General features: G+C 35.5%; 2 protein-coding genes across 2 annotated transcripts in view; one reads left to right on the top strand and one right to left on the bottom strand.

Moving 5' to 3' along the window:
- Positions 1–1,302: 1,302 nt before the first annotated feature.
- On the bottom strand, positions 1,303–8,128 carry LOC116300685 (uncharacterized). The gene is made up of 6 exons (XM_031709596.1): positions 7,986–8,128; positions 6,715–6,816; positions 5,692–5,778; positions 5,032–5,272; positions 4,643–4,959; positions 1,303–3,509 (listed from the first exon to the last, which is right to left on the bottom strand). Exons 2-6 carry the CDS (start codon positions 6,791–6,793, stop codon positions 2,539–2,541), a joined length of 1,695 nt encoding a protein of 564 aa, XP_031565456.1. The 5' UTR covers positions 6,794–6,816; positions 7,986–8,128; the 3' UTR covers positions 1,303–2,538.
- Positions 8,129–13,233: 5,105 nt separating this feature from the next.
- The window catches only part of LOC116300690 (neuromedin-K receptor), a 52,050-nt gene continuing 43,463 nt past the window's right edge, over positions 13,234–21,820 (top strand). Inside the window, exon 1 of the mRNA XM_031709602.2 lies at positions 13,234–13,330. The gene's annotated coding sequence lies outside the window, so the exon portion shown is untranslated. The remainder of the gene's footprint in view (positions 13,331–21,820) is intronic.

Raw genomic sequence — 21,820 nt, 5'->3', positions numbered from 1 at the left:
CTACTTATGTTTTGACTAATTTTCATACGAATTCGGAGCATGCGCAGACGTTTTTCACTCGTGTCGTCGCGTCTTATATACTTTGCAGCTAGTTTATCATGCAGATGAATCCCACATGTAAAATACTGCTGTTGGACTCCTAGTCATTATCCACAGAAGAGATAAGTTGGTCTGCTGGTCATAGCAAGGGGTTAATCATCTACGGTCTAGGGGCCGACTAACCTTTCCCTTAGGCTTCGGCCGAGCTTCCTGATCAGTCTGTAATTCCCGGATAGCGGTGTTGGAGCCGAAATCTCCAGCATAGCCGTAAATGCTTCGCGCTGCCATACGACGGTTCAGCATTTGATGTCTGGAAGTATGGTCCTAGTTAAATCAAGTTAAATAAATAGATAAAAATAAGCCTAAAATTCAATAAAGATGAAGCCGAAACGCAAAAGACCGTGTCAACAGGCTTTCATAGGTTATTTTGGAGCAAGCTTCAGATTCCACCTTATGCCTGAAATATCAAAAACAATAAATTTTCTTTTTATATAGTTGCAATAACACGAACCTCTTATATTCAGTGGACCGTACCCCTTATCAACCGTCAGTTTATAAACCAGAAAGTCGCAAGGATTCAATTTTTTGATAGAATTCTTTCTGTCTGACAGTGTACACCGTTCTCATAATGGCTGCCGAGCGCACGAAAATGATCCCACCCATTCATCTTGCAAGGCTGAGCAAGGCTGCTCATTCAAAATAAAGGTGGATAGAGCGAATTCCGGTCAAAACAAAAGTTCACATTTCTATACTTTTTTTCTATAAACGCATTTCATGTGCTTTTACAACTTTTATTGTGAACTGATGACTGGGTGACCTTGTTTTTGTGGACTTGTCAGCCATTATGAGGACGGTGTATATATAGCGGTCAGTGTTTGACCACCATGACATTTGGAGCAGATAATGAGATTCAAGGACTTTGCTACCTGATTTTTAAAAATTCAGCTATATATCCGAACCCGACATAACATTAAATAATGTAATGCAGACAATGGGTTTTAAGTCTTTCAGTTGTCTCAGTTGAAATTATTAATATAGGTTTATTCTCCATTATATGCCGGCAGCCATGCTTGATAATGAAATAATAAAATCCCTTTACTCTTGGAAACTGAATTCTTTCTCATGTGTACTGTTCCAAATCTGCCATCCAACATGGCTGACGTCACGTGATGGCGCAAAACCTATAGCGTTTTGCTGTTGTAATTCTTTGCTATTGCTAACAAGAGCAAGGAATTTTACGAAGGAGAACAGTTTTCGCACCCAACAACACCTTTAGCTTTATTTCTCATCTGACTTTCAATTTAAAAATAATTATGACCTCTTTTAAAAATACTCCATTAACTGATTTAAAATTTCTTTCTTCATATAATGCTGTCCCCTTACATCACCTTGTCTTAAACTACGTCCAGCGTTACTATATCATTAAGATCCTAGCTTCCCAGAAAGTCATTTTTATTTTCAAGTCGTCGTGGCACCGCAGCTAAAGAGCGTGTTTGCACTTGGTGCCGGGGACGTGCCTGGATTTTTGCATGGGTAGTTAAGAATCAGCAAAAATCAGTATACTATTCACCGTTTTCCATACTTCGGTTCAATGGTCAAACACAAAGCGCTCAAGCGAGGCGCCAAGGTACTTGCAAAGGATGATTCAAATTTGAACTTTGCAACCTCGACTAAATGCTTTGTGTTTCACCAGTGAACCGATGTATGGAAAATGATGGATAGAGCAAAGTGCTTAGGCAACAAAGTGTAAGCACGTTCGAAGCCTCTCATTCCACTGTGAAGACTGTGAGCTATATATACGGCACCAACAAACTATATTCTTTCGTGTTTTTTTTTTTTTTTTTGATTCATACTTGTTATACAATGCATATTGTTTCGAGTGGCAAGCATATCAGCACGAGACATGCAGTTGTATTTTCATTATCTGAGCCTTATGTACCGACGAACCCATGAGAAACCGCCAGTAGGCAACTGATGAAAGTGAATTCTTGAATCACTAGGTGAATATGGTGCGAATGTGAATATGGTGCAAATGTGGTGAATACCACACTAGGCGCACCCTATGTGGTGCAAATGTGGTATTCACCACATTTGCACCACATTTGCACCATCTTCACACAACTAATGCATCTGATACTTCGTGTGATATATTAAATTAAGCATCCATTTTGGTTCACTTTGACTAAAGATGTTTTGTTCTTGTCAATTAACATGGCGGCCGGCCACAAAAGAAGAATTCACTTTAAACAATAGTTGGTTTGCAATTAACAACTATGTAGGCTATATATTTGAAAATCAGCAATACCAGAAGGGGATTCAAATTCATGGAAAACGAGCTTAAAAATGCCTCCAGCGTAAATTTATTTGGTAGCTTCTCTTGGTCAATATAAGTGGACATCAGTTGCCTACGATTTGGTTTTACGACGACTGAAAACAACTTTAAGGAGATTCAAAATAAAAAGATAACCATTATATTCTATAGAACTAGTCCTCGCCTCCCTAACGACACCAATATATAGGCACTGGTTCATTTATACTTGAATCAAAGTCTTCTTCTCTCTCTTCCATGTCGATTGGTTGATCGTGAACTACTTTAACACAGAAAGGTTGCCTCGATAAGTCAATGAACCATGATCCACGGATTTTCGTTCCAGGGAAATTCGTCGTGACTCCGTGATAGTACTGGTGCTTGAACTTTGGCCCCCGCTTCTGCCAGTCAGCCCACAGTTTGTCGAGGTATCCGTGATGAAACCAAAACTCCGGGGCATTTGCAGACTCCTCTAGTGACATGACCCCACCGATAGCATTATGAAACTGATCATGCATCGCTCGTCTCACTTTTTTTTCGAAGACTCGGAATTTATGTAACGGTAGCTGGAAGAGTTTGCTAACGTTTTGGGCATTAAACAAATATTGAGAGTAGCAGGTGTTAAACTCCCTAGTCAAGCAGGTAGGCTTGCTTTTATTCTTTAGTATAAGATAGACAAACCACGAATCCTTACGGAATGGCCCATTTTGAACACAAAGGTCATACTTCGTGCCATCACCACCAAGTGCATGAGGTCCCGGATGCCAAACATCCCGGATGTAAGAAGCTCGAAATAAGGCGCCTTTGCTCACAGCTCGGCTCCAGTCCCAGTACGGTACCGTAACACGACAATCTACTTGACGTAAAAAGTTCTCAAAAATCAAGATATACCATCGATGCCATGGAAAGAAATACTTGAGACGGTGAACTCCTTTGAACCATAAAGGATGGTAGGTTGTCAATGTATCGTACATCCGTTTGTAAGGCTGCAATGAAGAGACGGTCTTGAGGGCGTGGATGTACAAACGACGTTCTTCTAATGTCATGGAAGTGAACTCTTTTCGTACACGATAACAGTCGATCATTTGGCCGTTAGAACAACGGCATCGACGTCTGCACTCGTCATATACTGTACCTGTGGTAGAACAGGATTGGCCGAGACCTATGGACAACAGATCAATATTTAGCAAGTGATAAGTTTAAATCTTGGTATACACCCTACTGGCAAATAATGAATATTTTCGTGTCTTTTAATGGAGCTCCTCAAGCTCGACGATCATAAATCGACCAAGGTAAAGTACATGATTTTAAATATAAGTAAATGAAGCTGTTACTGTGCGGATACTCTAACCATGAACACTTCGAGGTTTTTTTGACATTTTTTCAACATTTTTCAAACTTTACTTAATGCGTTATCCAATCACGACAATCGTTAGGAGTTCTATTTTTAGCTTTCTCATGGGAACTACTGAAAAACTAAATCACATCAATTATATCGTGTGTTCTGATTGGATGATGCCTAAGAGTTGTTTCATTCCTTTGAAGAAGGAGATCGCTGATTGGATAGTTTTAAAAATGTTGAAAAAATGTCAAAAAAACCTCGAAGTGTTCATGGTTAGTGTCCGCACTGTAAGTGTTAGGATCCGCACGGGGGTTATTTGCACGAGTATCATGCAGTAATTTGAAATCCTAATCAGGTTTCAGTATTAGTACAGATCCTAAGGACTGCCTACTTTTATTTGACAAGTTGTTAAGTGGCAGGATCCGCTACAGCAATCAACTACTAAATTCTAATTCGATCTTTGGACTTTCACATAGTTGGAGCCTAGTTCTGTTGTGATTGTCCCATGCTGTGATCCAACAGCTAAAGATTAATAGACAGACAAATTAGTCGAACATGTCTTCATCAGATGCTAAAGCAAGACCTTAGTATTAGTAATAATATTGTTGTTAGAAGTTACATTACAAAAATATTCACATAAACAGACAAATTAGTCGAACATGTCTTCATCAGATGCTGAAGCAAGACCTTAGTATTAGTAATAATATTAGTGGTAGAAGTATCATTACAAAATATTCACATAAAACGGTTAAGGCCAAATAAAGCAATAACATGCGTGAAAGGGCACTTGGGATACTAAGGGATCATCCTGTACTTTTTATCGAACCCTCAAACAACCTCTCTGCTAAGGAGGGAGCGGCTAACTTGCACAAATAATACAGAATGAGATGATTATGATATTTCCATAGCCATTTCTTATTGCATCATTTAGAATCAAAAGGAGTACTTTTTACCTTCGCCTTTGATTTGATCGGCAACTTCTACTAGAGCATCATAATCATCAACATGAAGTCTATGTGTTCTCATTGGTTTGCTTGCTATTCTCTTATCTTCACGTGCCCTATGATGACTGCGTACACATAATTCAAACAATTCAACACCGTTCCTTCGTAGATTGGCTGCAGATACGACGGTTTTTTTGTCATGGCGCTGTTTTTCAGCTGATAAAAGGAAGACCAGCTTCTTAGCGTGAAGATCGTTTTTCTTGAATACAATACGTCTTGCCAAGTCAAATGCACTGTTCAACGAACAGCGCGAACTTGGATGGTACCTGGAATTCAAAAATAAAGGCTCAACTCCTGCTTTTCTCCCTCCCCGTATTCCATAAAAAAAAAAGAAATACCTTAAATTCTTGAGTGCTTTCAGTGCGCACTCTCGGTTCATAAAATGGTCCAGTCCAAACTGTAGGCTTGCGTTGGCAGAACATCGAATAAGACCAATCCTTGTTGTGGACGGAGATATACTAAACTCCTTCACGAGATTTTGAAGAAATACTTTCAAAATCCCGAACTGTTTAGAACTGCATTCTGAAGATGGGGTGTCCAAGATGAATACAAGGTCTAAACGAGGTGGCAGAGGGGAGCCTGGAAACAACCAAAATGAACGATTAATTAATGTGTACATAACTAAAGTAAGATCCCTTTTGTACTCTTGGCACTTGTGCGTTTCCAGGTGATCTCGCCTCGAAGAGCGCAAAAGATTTTTTGTCTAATCCAATACTTCCTTATACCAAGTCTCCTATTTTATAATATCTCGCGGTAATCAAAATGGCGGTGTGCGTTGCTATAGCGCATTCTCTCACCAATGCGAATAAACCTGGTTCAATTCCTGGACTCAACAAAAAAGATAAAGCTATGTATAGGAATGTAAAGTCTTTACATGTAATTTTTTGTGATTCCTCTTGTAAAAAAAACATTAATATTTATGTTTCCCCATGATATTTAACAAATAGCATGGGGTTTTGCATAGAAAACAAGTCAGAAAATATCTCAATTATACTTACCATTTTTCCTTTTAGAATAAGAAAGCAGCCCTTCAATGAGGGAGTTAGCAACAACCTTCGCAGATGAAACGTCATAGTTGTCTGTCGCTTCGTTAATAAGATTAAAAAAAAAAAAAAAACAGCAGTCAATACTTCTGGACAACAAGCCTCCGATATTTACACTTCTTAAAATTGTCAAAAATGATGCGAGGCTAACATGGAAAGAAACCAAATGAAATGCCACAGATTTAATCGAGAAAAAGTGTGACTTCTTTAGTATTTTCATTGTTAGCCTCGAATTTCAAGACAATTTTGAGAATGGTACAGGGCGGAATTATTAAAACAGTTCTATTTGTTTGAGTCACCAGTGACCTTTATTAATGAAAATATAATATTATTTTTGTTTATCCACAAGCGTTTTTTCCTGAGATCCAGAGGGATTAAAGTAACGTCTTGGACTGACATAGGAAAAGCTAACGATCAGCTAGTAGCTTGTAAATGCTTGCTCCCACGGATTACCTTCAATTTCCTTTTTTTGTTTTGTTTTGTTTTGTTTTGTTTTGTTTTGTTTTGTTTTGTTTTATTTTATTTTGTTTTGTTTTGCTTTGTTTTGTTTCGTTTTGCTTTGCTTTGTTTTGTTTTGTTTTGTTTTGTTTTGTTTTGTTTTGCTTTGTTTTGTTTTGTTTTGTTTTGTTTTGTTTTGTTTTTTTACCTCAAAAGCTATTTAGGAAGACTGAGGATTCAAAGGGGAGGGAATCAAGGGGAGGAAGTCGTATATAGATATATGAAAAAGGAAGCAATGACTATTTTTTGTCGTTTTTAAAAAAGAAAATATTAAAAAAAACTTTCATGTGCCCTGTAGAATAAAGACCATTACGATAAATATCGAAGGCGATGGTTAAGGTAGTAAAAAACATTCCACTTGAATTGAGGAAAACCAACGACAGACAGACATCCTTAGCCTTCCCCCTTAACCCCAACTTCCCCTCCCTTCCCCAGCAAAAAATACGAGAAAAAATTATATCCATTTACTGTAGTTCTTACTTTTCGACTGAGCAGCAACTGAATCCGCAGTCGTGAACAAAGTCACGATCAATAACAATACCAAGGAGCATTCTCTCATGATGATTATTACATTAGACAACACTGTGAAGGATTACAATAAATTGAATATTAGACCTTGTTTTTATCCAATCAGGTTCAAAGTTTAATGTTTGGTTGTCGTAATAAACACGAGTAAACTTCAATATAATTGCATCATTAATCATGGATTTAATTTCAAGGAGCAAGTTTTTAATTTTTTTTCTTGATTCGAGTGAGTTTCAATTTTTTCTTTTTTTCTTTTCTTTTTTCTTTTTTTTCTTTTTTTCTTTACCTTTTCTTTTTCTTATTTTAATGAAGAAAATAATGTTGAATATATAAAAACTTACACGGGGGGAGTTAGGAAATGTGAATTGAACAATTTAAAGTAGTTGCCATGGTTATTTATACGGTTAGTGTCGCTAAGTCAAAAAAAGTAAAGGAAAAGAAAGAGAAAAGAAAAGAATGGAAAACACTAGAAAGAAATTTTTTTCCGATAGCTATTTTGAAGTTAAGAATGTTTTTAGTAAACAAATATAAAAGAAATGATAACATGTAAAAGAGAAACTCTTGACCGAAATATTGATATTTTTTGTCTTTATCGCTGTGGTCTTAGCGTCTTAAAAAAGATTAAGTCAAAAAAGTAGTTTTTATCCTACTGAGACGTACGTCTTTGTTGTGTGTTAAGTTTAGAGTGTTCGGAAAATATTTCCCTAACGTGAATTTGAGAATGATAGAATGAGGGTGCTGACTAGTAAAAGTTATTAAGCAGTCCATGATTTGACCATGGATTTTTTTTTTTCATCAATAATATATCTCAGAGATTGAATAAGTGACTTACTTTGAATACAAAAAATTGAATACTGAAATCTTTCAACGAAATCTGTGCAAGGATGAAAGGCAAAAATAATTTTGCGTAAATTTTGTCTGTTTATATTTTTTTGTTGCTAGTATCCAAAAGGTAAATTGAATTAATATTTTCACTTATTCTATCTCACCTGGTTAACTTAAAAATTAGTAAGAACGGTAAGATGAAAAAGGAATTTTTCTAATTGTGCGGGATTATAAATGTTCTTTTCTTTTACTCCCCCAGAAGTAATGGATTAATATTTTCACCATGGCCAGCTCATTCTACCTGGTCAACTTAATAAGGATTTTTTCTTTTTAAACTTTTTCTTAAACTTTTTGTTGTCGATCAGAAAACTGAATATAAATGATTATAATACAACACTCACCTTATCATCAGTTTAAGTTCACTGCCTTTTCAGCAGCAGATCTTCAAAGATCCTTCCTTACAGTTGCCTACACAGCTACTATTAGTGAAACTAGGATACAAAACCGGCCGTGACTTTGGGAACCCAAAGTGGACCAATGGCTACCAATAAATTATCTATTAATGACTTGGTAATGATGAGACAATTTTGATACCGAACCACAAATATTTCTAAACTATTGATGTAAAAAAGACAAAAAACAAAACCCAAAAACAAAAACAAAAAACAAAAAAATGTAAATTTCATAAAATGAGGTTAGTTTTGAAAAAACTCAAGTTGAATCAATTGAACTTAATGACCTTGGCTGTGTCAAAGTTACATCAAAATAGTCCTCCTCGGCTCTGACGTAATGTTTTCCCATTTCAGACCACATGTCATTCCCTAGAGTATTATTTCTATGTTTAAGGTTTGCGCTCGGTTGAACATGAGAAGATACATGAATATGGATACGGCTAAAACAAAGAATCTTATTCTCAAGGGAATGACACGTGGTCTGAAATGGGAAAACATTACCCCAAGCCGAAGAGGTCTATAAAAGGCAGTGTTATTGGGCTAGGAACATGAATGCAAATCATTTTCTTCTTAGCTTAGCAACGCGCTGTAGTTATAAGTTCAATAGAATTCTGCTTGTTTGTCTCCATGGTTTGGGTAATTGCTTAACGAAAGATTTCACTTTAGGGCATTTCAACGGATCCCGTTACTCAACCTCAGCCTCGTCAGCGTGTACTTATTCTTTAGAATTTGACTACAGTCCGCAGTAATGAAAGGAATTTACACATCAACGAACAATTGAAACACTTAAAAATTTCACAGGTTGTAGGCAATTTCTAAAGAATATGTTACACGCTGACGAGGCTGAGGTTGAGTAACGGGATCTGTGAAATGGTCTGTTAAAGCTGGAAATGTTGTCAAAACTGGCGGATTTTTGCTCAATGTTTTCGACTTGTTCTTATCTTCACTGTTTTGTGATATGTTTTGTGTTGACCAAAGTTCTTATCACCCTAGTCCCCCTCATTATGCATGCGTGCCACGCGACATAAAAAGTTTTAACACCCCTCTGCATGGTAAAGATTAAACGGGAAAATGTTTTACTAATCAGTCTCAAAGTTGACGCACGTCCCCCTTAAAAAATGCAAAACAAAACAAAACAAAACAATAACAAACAAACAGGCAAAACAAACAAACAAACAAACAAACCAATATCCTACTACACTTGATACCCCTCTCCTCTAAAAATTAAAACGTTTATCGAACTGAACTTTATCAACACAGGGTGAGGTAAAATTACGCGTGAAGTCAAATATATAAAATTACAAAAAATGGGGCATACTAGGTTTAAACTTGCTCTTACGTGGTGATCTTAACGCATTTCAATAGTCAGATGTCGCGCGTGACAAATCTATAGCTATCAATGTGACTAGGCAATCGAATCTATGACGTCAGCGTTTTAATAAACAATTATTATATTGGATGAGGTGGAACATGAAGACTAATCGAGAATTATCAAGACCAAGACAGTGTTATATGCTGTAGTGTTATCTGCTGTAGTTGTAGGTTGGTTGAGGCGACTTAAATCGGTATTGAAAATTTACGATATCATAAAAAAAAACCAGAATGCAAGCAATAATAAACAGTAGAATTGTACCTGATGTGACGTCCATGTTTTAAAATACACAGACCATTGCTTGAGAATTAGAACTGTACACGATGTGACGCCCATAATGTTTTAAAATACACAGACCATTGCTTGAGCATTAGAACTGTACCTGATGTGACGCCCATAATGTTTTAAAATACACAGACCATTGCTTGAGAATTAGAACTGTACACGATGTGACGCCCATAATGTTTTAAAATACACAGACCATTGCTTGAGCATTGAGAACTGTACCTGATGTGACGCCCATAATGTTTTAAAATACACAGACCATTGCTTGAGCATTAGAACTGTACCTGATGTGACGCCAATAATGTTTTAAAATACACAGACCATTGCTTGAGCATTAGAACTGTACCTGATGTGACGCCCATAATGTTTTAAAATACACAGACCATTGCTTGAGAATTAGAACTGTACACGATGTGACGCCCATAATGTTTTAAAATACACAGACCATTGCTTGAGCATTGAGAACTGTACCTGATGTGACGCCCATAATGTTTTAAAATACACAGACCATTGCTTGAGCATTAGAACTGTACCTGATGTGACGCCAATAATGTTTTAAAATACACAGACCATTGCTTGAGAATTAGAACTGTACACGATGTGACGCCCATAATGTTTTAAAATACACAGACCATTGCTTGAGCATTGAGAACTGTACCTGATGTGACGCCCATAATGTTTTAAAATACACAGACCATTGCTTGAGCATTAGAACTGTACCTGATGTGACGCCAATAATGTTTTAAAATACACACACCATTGCTTGAGAATTAGAACTGTACACGATGTGACGCCCATAATGTTTTAAAATACACAGACCATTGCTTCAGTTAGCAGTAGAACTGTACCTGATGTGACGCCCATAATGTTTTAAAATACACAGACCATTGCTTGAGCATTAGAACTGTACCTGATGTGACGCCAATAATGTTTTAAAATACACAGACCATGGCTTGAGCATTAGAACTGTACCTGATGTGACGCCCATAATGTTTTAAAATACACAGACCATTGCTTGAGAATTAGAACTGTAACTACGATGTGACGCCCATAATGGTTTTAAATACACAGAAACCATTGCTTGAGCAATTGAGAAACTGTGACCTGAATTGGACGCCCATAATGGTTGTTAAAAATACACCACCACCATTGCTTGAGCATTAGAACTGTAACCTGATGTGACGCCAATAATGTTTTAAAATAAAACGAACATGCTGCTTGAGAATTAAAAAGAACTGTACACTATGTGACGCACATAATGTTTTAAAAATACACAGACCATTGCTTGAGCATTGAGAAACTGTACCGATGTGACGGGCCATAATGTTTTAAAATACACAGACCATTGCTTGAGCATTAGAACTGTACTGATGTGACGCCAATAAGGTTTTAAAATACAACACACCATTGTCTTGAGAATTAGAAACTGTACACGATGTGAAGCCCCATAATGTTTTAAAATACACAGACCATTGCTTGAGAATTAGAACTGTACCTGATGTGACGCCCATAATGTTTTAAAAATACGCAGACCATTGCTTGAGAATGAGAACTGTACCTGATGTGACGCCAATAATGTTTTAAAATACACAGACCATTGCTTGAGCATTGAGAACTGTACCTGATGTGACGTCCATGTTTTAAAATACACAGACCATTGCTTGAGCATTGAGAACTGTACCCGTGATGTGATACCCATAATGTTTTATAATGCGCAGACAATAGACCTTATTCGTGGTGTGACAATGTTTTCCCAATTCAGCGTGACGAACCTCCAGGGGATTCATTTTCTTTTGTTTTTACTCTTCGAAAAATTCATGAGTATCCCAAAGGATACGAAAGGAATAACGATGATATCCCGACGAGTTTCAAAGCAATAGCTCTTTATTCCCCCAGAGGTTTGTCACGCTGAATTGGGAAAACATTGTCACACCACGAATAAGGTCTATTGTTTGAGAATTAGAACTGTACACGATGTGACGCCCATAATGTTTTAAAATACGCATACCGTTGCTTGAGCATTGAGAAATGTACCTGATGTGACGCCCATATTGTTTTACTGAAATACGCAGACCGTTGCTTAAAGAAACAAAAAGGAACAAAGTGATGACAGATAATAAAGTGGTAAGGGATTATTTCTTTAGGAAATAAAGCATAAGAAGCAAGAAGCTCACTTCAGATAAATGTCTAAATGGAAGTGGCCCTCCGACCTGTAAGATTCGACAAGTAAATATACGTTAAAATCCTTATTCCTTGATGATTCCATCCAGTAGTTTTCCGTTCCTTCTCATGTGCATGTCTGAAATGTCATGGCGACCCTGGCAAGACCTCCCATCAGGCCCCGTACCCGGAGGGGGTGGATAAATTGGATAAGCTGAAATGTAATTTCCAGTACATTATATATCATACATTCTAAGTTATAGTTTTTGTATTAAAGTTCAATTTGGGTGGTAATATATTGCAGCCATTTGGTAGGAAAAACGTATTCTATGCATTTGATGTCTCACAGTGTCAAATAATTTTTACTACGATATACACCGAATCGAAATATGGCGACCAATATGAATAACAATTGTTCTGCACTGATTAGCGACTGATAACTAGCCTCGTGTTCACGTGGAAATTTAAAGGCGTTTTCAAATGAATGAGAGTCTAGTTAGTCGCTACAGTCAGTCCAGAACAATGGCTATTCAAATCGGTACCCATATTTCGATTCGGTGCATAGACTAGAATAGATAATAGGACTACATGCTGTCCAATTTGGAAATGTAATTGGATGAAAAAAATTCCGAGGACTGACAAAATTGGCAGAGGCCGATAGGCAGACCTGTAGTCCTATTGCAGATTAATTATATTATCCCAAAGTATGCTAGACTGATTCCATAAGTCATAGTTCTCCCTCTAAAGAATGCAAATGGAAACGATCCAGATTAATCTTTAATTTGGACAGGAAAGAGAATTTGAAAATAATGCAATAGTTGCTTATATGGGATTATAGAGTGATGGTACAATTACAGGATTTATTTATAGCATGAGTAAGTTACAAAATAGTAAAAAATATATCTGATGAATTGTGAACGCTTAAGTATTAATTTTGGTGAACTGTCTTTTTTTAATTGCCATAAATTGTGTGAAAACCACCTTGTTATTTTGGGTCTTTATTTTTTATTTAAACTCGTAAAATAATAGAGTAATTCAAACCCCCAGGATATTATCTGTAACGTAGACCATGGGGGCGAGATCTGTACATGTTCTATTGCTTTTAACTAGTGATTTGACAATTTTTTTTTCAAGGTTTAATGATTTCAAAATCATTCGCTACCCCAGCAGTGATATCTATTCCGTTCGGTAGCCAGTAAGATAGTGTCAGTGGTAACTGTCATGATCAGACTGACCTCAGTCAAAACAGAATAAATATTGAATAGACCTCTTTACCTTGGGTGGTATCGCGATTCTACTATCGGTTATCTTCGTCTCAGAATTGTCGCGCGCGATTGGCTCATAGCGTTCGATTGAAGGCCAAAATAGCACTTTTTAGGTATCGACTTCTGTTTTTTGGATGCAATGGTTCTCTGAAAGAAAATGTGGTACAAGGATAAGGGAAATTACAAGCTATATATCTGGCACTTCGCTACAGGTGAGTGAAAAATATCGTACGAAATTAGTACGTTTTCTTTCAAAATTACGCTTCGAAGAAAATTGGATTCGTTAGAACTTACAAGTCGTTTGACTGAAAACGAAATCGTAGAATCAGTTATTCTTCTATTGACGATTTGTGTTTCAAATTAACATGATAACTCTTAGCGCAGAACCGTTCCAAAACAATCATAATAACCTCAGTCTTTTTTCAAATAAGTTTACTTCGGTTTTGCTTGAGCAAACACTTGACGAGCAAATTTCCAAAGCAATAGGATGGAAAGATTGAAGTATAAAAAGAAAAACATATCTGTAAACAGTCCAAGCAATAAAATTATCTTAAACTTCATCTGAATTTATTATAACTAGACGCTGTAGGCAGCGTTGACTGTGATAACTGGAAGAGGGGAGTGGAGGACCTGGTTTCAACATACATGGAGTATTTAGTTGGTGTTGAGCTTCCAAAAATACTGATAAAGTAGTACTGATAAATAACTTAATCTGGAACTCCAATTCCAGTTCCGATCCTGATTTTGGCATACGTAATTAGGTTCTTGTTCGAGCATGTTTCATAAACGTGCACATTTGCACGGGCATTGTTTAGCTCGATTTAAAATCAAAATACTTCATTTAAAACGTTAATACAGGCTAATATTTGCTCAAGACCTCTTTCGTAATTGCTTTACATTTTATAATTTTATGATTTATCGATATTTTTCAATGAATCGCCATTTTTTTGAAGAAAAATTAAAGGAGATTAGTTCATAGGTAACTCGATTATCTTTGATATACCGCGGTCACTTACCCAACTTAATTAAACGAACGGCAAAGATCAAACCCTGGAATGTGCGTAGCAAATTATTTATTTTTCTTTTAAATCAAATAGAATCTTAAAATGAATATTGCTATGTACCTCATGTTCCTTTGGGACAGTAATGATGAAAAGGTAAATTATACACCGTGAAAAGATGAAAAAACTTACTAAGTAAACTTCCTTTGGGAGTAGACTTTGAAGCCAAAACAGTTAATATAAATACATAAATGTAGGCTATAAGAACATCTATATTGTCAAGTTCAAGAGAATAACGAGTGACTTTTGAAACCCTGTTCTCCTTATCGATCTTCGTTCGTTCGTGCAGAAAATCACTGCTCGAGCAGATGAGTCATGAAGAGTTAACCAAGACAAGCTATTGCTCATGAAGTTCATTGAAAATTCTTAGAAATAATCGCTTCGGAATCATCGCTATCTTCTCGGCTTGAAATCCTTGTTTACGAAATTGATAAATTAATATGTAGTTCTAGTTCGGTTGCCTTGAATTACAGCAGTCAACGGAATAGGCCTATAGAGCATGTGTAGACATAAACCTCTGCCACGTGATCTGCTAGCTCCGCTCTCTCATTATCACTTGACAACATAGTGACATTGATTGACATCTGGTACATGACAATTGATTGGACTATGTATGTGAACCCCACAGCAGATGCCCGCAAAGGTCTCTTGGGTAAGTTTCTGAAAACCCCTGGGTACTATTGCGCAACTTTGCCATTTCGTCGTGGAGAAGACAGGGGAAAATCTTATCACAGGTATCCCCGTAATGAAAGTGGAATTTTGATGAAAACAAAGTTTTCAAAAACGCCGAACATTTTCAGAAACTGTTGCTAGGGAGACGACTGTTAGGTAGTGAGAATCTGAAGCAAATTAGGATAACTTCCTTGCTTTTTCCTTTATTTTTTGAATTAAAAAATAGTAGAATCGCGGTACAAAACTAATTGCGATTTTGAGACAGCAGTACCACAAAATGATTGACGGCGTTGGAAGAAAATATTTTCCCTATTTATTGGGCTCCGTCCACTGACTAGCCGTCAATATTCTGTGCTATTGCCGTCTCAAAATCGCAATTAGTTATTGCAGGATAGAATCACGAATCCCGGGAAATAACTTTTCCTCATCACAGGTCACGAAAATTTAAAAAAATCGTGATGACATTTCACGCGAATACCCCCTATTAATCAGGTGGTGTGCGACACGGGTTCGCAAACTACGATATTTTTCTCCTGACTGTCGTAAATTTACAGAGCTCCAGAGCTCCAGGGCTCTACAGAACTTCAAGAATTCTTTCAAGTTTAAGAACATTTACAGTATTTCTGATGATATTTTGAAAAGTAAAGATTTTCTGAAATAAACCAAAAAGAAATTAAAAGCAAAGCCGTCTTGATATTCAAAAAAATACGCAAACTCGTGCAAAACAGTTGGAAAACTTCACAGCTGTTCATTGATTATAACTTGACTTTGGCTATTTCTATGAAGAAAACACAGACCATAATATCATTTGGAGTCGGCGGTTCTACTTTAAAGGCAAATCGGGTGTAGATTGTTTAGACGTTTTCTTATAGTTCAACCAGTTAAAAAATCAAGAAATAGTTCGGAATGTAGTTCATAATCACATCGCCTTTTTGAGATTTTCAATCACTTTTTAACGAATCCAATTTCAATGTAGGAGTTAAAAGACACTCTTGTCGACATAAATAGAAACATCAATTAGTGCTGACTTCGTTTAGATCAGTTGTGGGAAGCTTTTAGGCCTACAGCAAACCAAGGCAGGAAATGACCATGGGCTTTTTTTTATAGAGCTAATCATGAGGAACTGAAATCATGCGCAACATCGCACGTATTCCAGTTCATGTCTAACTCTTATTACTACATTGCAGTTACTTCTGTCATTGGTCTTAGCACGAAATTTAGTTATCCCCCGGCGACTATCAAAAAAAGTCCAAAACAAAACGGATTTTTAAAAAATGATACAAAGCGGTCAATGAAAAGGAATTGACATCTTTTAAAAGAAGACAAATTGACTCAAGGCTTGTTCGTTCGTTCGAGGAAATCAGCAAAGACATACAACAATAATAATAACTAAGGTTTTGCAAACATCGTTACAGACCTTTCATTGAAGGTATCAGTAAAAGCAATTATTCTTCTCTTTTAAAATACACCCATATCAATAGACAAAACATTTGGATTGGAATACAACTTCCAATGATCAATGACACTTTGGCTCCAGCTCAACATCGTGCTGATGTCTTGAGATCTCTCTTTACCCATTTGGCAGAAAAACACTCCTCAAAATTATCTCTTTTTGCGAGGAAATAATGTTCTCCCATTTCAAATACCATGAGATAAAGATTTCTAGTTTAAATTTCATCAAGTATGCATAAAAATAAAAACGAGGCGATTTGTCCTGTGATGGGAAAACACTGAAATTATTGATACATCTTGGTTGTCGATGATTTTAAGCTGAAAGCAAATAGTTATCCATAGGTAACAATAGGTCCTTTGAGAGCTGGTTGACAGCATGCTCAATGCATGGGGATAAGCTGGTTACAACATGATAATAAGACTAAGTGAAATATCATTTTTGAAATGCGTATATTTTTACTGATTTGCCAGCTCTGATATCTGATCATGACCACTCCTTTCGCTTCTCTGCTTTTAGCATGAAAGCTTTACAATAATAGTTCTACGGCTTGTCAAAATCCCGTAAGTTTAACGATAAGAAATTATAACTGCTGATATATATTATTTCAGGTTCAGATTTTGATAACATAATTTTGTAATTATTCTTAAGAACCTCTTTACCTTGGCCGGGCGTCATTTCCGATTTCATGCCATATGTCATTTCCTAAGTATGATTTCTTTGTTTAACGGATGCGCATGACAAGAGACATAAATATGAATACAGCTTATACAAAAAAACTTATGCTCAAGGAGTGTGACTATGGGTCTTAAATGGGAAAGCCTTACATCCAAGGTCCACTAATAGCAATCTGTCGGTTAGATAACACCAGCCAACATTTCCTTATCTTTCGAAACAAAAACACCAACAAAAATATTTTCTTTCTGTAGCTCTAATTTTTCGATGAATAAAAACACTTTTTTTTTCCCTTTCTAACTTTAATTTATTTTATTTTCTCAAACGGGCAATATTGAACATCCAAAGTCTTTAATATTTCATTTTCAAGATAAGAAGAGTGCATAAGCAAGTGTTTACGTCTAGCTATAGAGCGTGTCCTTTTTGGCTCCAAAATTCTTCGTCCAATTATATAACGTTCCTTATCACTGCTCGTGTATCTCAATCTCATTACATTTAATTTGGAATAAATAGAATGATTTCTTGAAGAGTTTTTCTCTTAGAGTAGGTGTGCCATTGTTTTCCTAATTTTTTCAAATTCATTCATTTTTTCTCCTGGCCCAGCTATTTCGGTTGAGGATGATACTAGTCGCAAGTACTATTATTGTTTCCTTTTCTACCTTGTTAAAATACTCATCGAAATGTTGATATATCTACCGGACAAGCTTCCGATACAATCACTGAGCTTATAAAAGTGGATACACAGCACGCATATAGACCATAAGTCTGAACTATTCACTCATCGATGTGAATAGAAGCAAAGTCTGATAAATTTAACCGCTCCAAGAAGTTAATGCTCTACATCGAGGCCCAAAACAGCGGATGAAAAACGAAGCGGCGCCGAAGTTCTTTAGAAGGCAAGTTCAAATTACTTGGAATTTCAATTCATTATTCTAATTTGAACCTATTTTAAATAAGTTATACCTTAAGGAACCCCAGAATATTTGATTATATTTTACAGACTTAAATATGTTTAAAAAAATGTTTTTAGAAGGCAAGTTAATTATACTATAGGTTTCAACGTGTTATTCTAATTTGGCCGTATAGTTTTTTAAAATATTATTAAGTTACTTTAAAGAATTGCAAAAATGTCGAATAGATGTTTAAGATTTTAAGAAATAATTTGTTAAAAAAACGTTTTTAGAACGCAAAATCATTTTAACTTGTTGTTCTAACTTAGCCGTATAGTTTTTTGTCTTTGTTTTGAAATATTAAAATAAGTTACCCTAAGGAATTGCAAAAAATGTCGAAAATATTTTTGAAATATATATATATATGAAAAAAAACAAAAGGTTTTTAAGAAGTCAAGTTCATAATACATGGGATTTCAACTCATTATTCTAATTTATTCGTATAGTATTTTAAAGAATTGCAAAACATGTTGAATATATTTTTAAGATTAAAAAAAATTAAAAATATTAAAAAAAAAAAAAAAAAAAAAAAAAAAAAAAAAAAAAAAAAAAAAAAAAAAAAAAAAAAAAAAAAAGAAAAGAAAAGAACGTTTTTAGAAGGCAAGTTCATAATATTTTAACTTATTGTTCTAATTTAGCCGTATATTTACCCTAAGGAATTGCAAAAAATGTCGAATATATTTTTGAAATAAAAAAAAGAAAAAACGTTTTTAGAAGGCAAGTTCATAATATATAAGATTTCAACTTGCTATTTCTAATTTAGTCGTTTGTAATTTTTTGTTTTTCCTTTCTTTCTTTGAAATATTAAAGTAAGTTAAATGAAAGAATTGCAAGAGATGTTGAATAGATGTTAAAGATTTTAAGAATATTATATTTTTTGAAATTTCAAATAGTTAGATATATAATTTCAGACGGTTTTGAACCGATCTTTAGTTATACTTCTGTGATTTTTCTTTCGTTTCGTTTTTCTTATCTAGACACTATCGTTAAACCAAACTATTGGGTAAGCTTAATGAGATTCATCCTCATTCTGTTAATTATCGATGTCACAGTTATTCGCCGATAAAGAGTACATAATCTAAGTATGTTTTTAAAGCGCTGTTTGAATATTCGTGGCGTTGATTCTATTTTCCTCATTCAGACCACTTGACATTCCCTTCAGTAACATTTCTTTGTTTAACGGTTGCACATGAGAAGGTACATGAATATGGACACAACTCAAACAAAGAATCTTATTCTCAACAAGAGAAAGGACATGTGGGCTGAAATGGGAAAACATGTCGCTGGGAAGAATTACGTCAATTGACCGAAACTAAAATATTGATCAAGACAAAAAATATATTAAATAATTCGGCATATTCTTGGATATGGATATAGATATTCTTAGGATAATGATTTAAGCTTGGAATCGTATTTTTGAAAAAAATATGATTCAATTTCAAGTTCATTTGTATTTATTTTTTCCCTTTCATACTCCTTTCCGCTCTTCTTCCCAATAATTTTTTTTCTTCATTCATTGCTTATTTTATCTTAGAAATTACTCCCGGCTGATTGAAACAAAGCTCTGCTCATTCACTAATATAATATCAAATCATTCACTGCAGGATATTATCCACTTGCTCTCACAGACCTATTAAATCAGTTTTAGTTGAGCCAGTCAAAGTGTTTCTCAGCATTGTCGGAAAGCACAAAGCTTTTTAAGGGCACGTAGCCTATGGAATATCATGGAAACGCATTGATTGACGTCTACCAAAACCTACTTCGTCACGATGGAAAATTGTACGATGTCACGTGTGTGATGGAGAAGCGCTGTCAATATAAAGGTCGGAATGATCTAGCGGATTTCTATACTTAGAAAACGCATTGTTCGGATGTAGTCTTATGATCAAATTGATTCGAAATCGGAAGCCATATTGAAATCGGAAGCCATATTGAAATCGGAAGCCATATTGAAATCGGAAGCCATATTGAAATCGGAAGCCATATTGAAATCGGAAGCCATATCGAAATCGGAAGTCATGTAGTCTTTTTATGAGTAAATTAATCCAAAATAGATAGATACGCCTCACGCGCCCGAAACCGAGGGTGTATTATTGTGTCATTGTTATCAACATTATTTTTTTCATTCGTTGTCCTGAAAAAGCGTGATTTTAAGAGGAAAAGTGACACCTCAGTCTTACAAATTTTTTCGATTCTGTTTGGCTAACATATTTTGTCAGATCAGCTTGGGATGCCAATGAGAAGTTACAATATTTAGTTAAATAGTGCACCAATACATGGCCGCGATGATATAACGCGGTGCAATTGAATAATAATTTATTGCTATTCTAGAGTTCTATTCAAAATCAGTAAATTACAAAAGTATTGATGACAAAATAGCGCTACCATATCAATCAGAACTAATCAGAGCCACTTCATGATTGCAGATTATTTTTTCAACTAAATCAATTTACAGAAGTACTGACTAAACTAGCTTCTTAACGAACTTATTCCTCCTTTTATTTACACCTGTCAATTAACTACGTTAATGGCTTCATCTTTTCTCTGCATGAATCCCCAGGGCACTTTTCAGTATTCTTTTCCATTATTCAAATGTAAACCGTATCAATTAGCTAGCTTTCAAACTTAATCTTTAGCTCTGAATAACATGTCCATTCTTCATAAACTTTTCTTAATGTGTGGTGCCTTGAAGTCTGAGAGCACCTCAAAACTGTTCAAGTTTAATAACGTCAAAGCTGAGGGCTTCAATCTATCTCCACTAATTAAGAAGACTCTCTGTAAACGTGAGTATGTATCAATCTTTTTTTTGACATGTTCTAGATTTTCTATTTTTTTGTCCCACAGTCTCTTAATTTTAAAGTCTTGAACTCAGTTGTTATGGTGATTTGCAAGCTTAAGAAATTGATGCTATTGCTATAACTTTTTGGTGTTGTTGAACATGATTCAACAAATAATGGTAATACTCATAGCTTTATTGTTTCAATTTAGAACTGATACAACTTCCTTTCCCTTCCCTTCAACTTCCCTTACTGGTCAAGCACAAGGCATTCAGCCAAAACTGCAAGGTTCAAATATAATTAAAATAATCTTTTGAAAATACCTTGAAGCCTCTATGTAGTGCTTTGTGTTTGACCAGTGAACCGATGTCTGGAAAGTGGTGAATAGCATAAAGAAATATTAAGAGCTTTTTTGAGGTACACAAAAATGAACGAAAAACTAGGCGAAAAGGAATCAAGTTTTTCGATTACCATCTATTGTTTTTAGTGTCAAAACAATATATTTTTCATTGCCCTCGAAGCAAGGAAAAAAAAAAAAAAAAAAAAAAAAACGACGCGGGTGGGGCGTAGGTAGTACAATACCTTAGAAAGACAAGAGCAAGACGACAATTAAAACAAGTTAATAAGAGTACAAGCAAATATTTGGTAGTTTCTTAAAAACTCCAAATATCAATTCAAGACAGGATCTTTACATGGTCAAGACAAAAAAACCCCAGATAATTTACGATTGCGATGTTCTGTGGTGATTAAAATGTAAATCAAACAAAAATAGACTTTTCTCTATTAGTCTGTGTAGACTTATCTCTAAATATCCGTTATAAGGAGGTGGTAAAGGACGCACCTTCGAACGCTTTGCACACAAGTAGTGAACTCTACACCAGGCGGTTTTAGTGTCGCACGTCCCATTTTTCCGGGCTGCTAAGTTTCAAGTTCAATAAATTCCTTTTATTTTCACTTTTACATTTATAGTTCACTTGAGAAAAGCAAAAACAAACACGATCCGATAAGTATATACATGCAGACAAGGACCGAGCTTTATTCTAAAATGTAGTATCACCTTTTATTTTCACTTTTACATTTATAGCTCACTTGAGAAAAGCAAAAACAAACACGATCC

This window comes from Actinia tenebrosa, unplaced genomic scaffold, assembly GCF_029948245.1.
Source record: "Actinia tenebrosa isolate PJP-AT-01 unplaced genomic scaffold, QUT_ActTen_1.0 PGA_scaffold3__52_contigs__length_22856419, whole genome shotgun sequence".
Taxonomy (NCBI): Eukaryota; Metazoa; Cnidaria; class Anthozoa; order Actiniaria; family Actiniidae; genus Actinia; species Actinia tenebrosa.
Note: the sequence above shows the minus strand (reverse complement) of the source record. Positions and strands in the feature narration are given on the sequence as shown.

Bases quoted from the DNA above. Each gene is read 5' to 3' on its own strand.
- LOC116300685 (XM_031709596.1), bottom strand. From the start codon at position 6,793: ATGAGAGAATGCTCCTTGGTATTGTTATTGATCGTGACTTTGTTCACG. The intron at 5,273-5,691 runs GTAAGTATAATT...GGTTGTTTCCAG, and splicing joins TTATTCTAAAAGGAAAAATG to GCTCCCCTCTGCCACCTCGT. The intron at 4,960-5,031 runs GTATTTCTTTTT...TTTGAATTCCAG, and splicing joins AAAGCACTCAAGAATTTAAG to GTACCATCCAAGTTCGCGCT.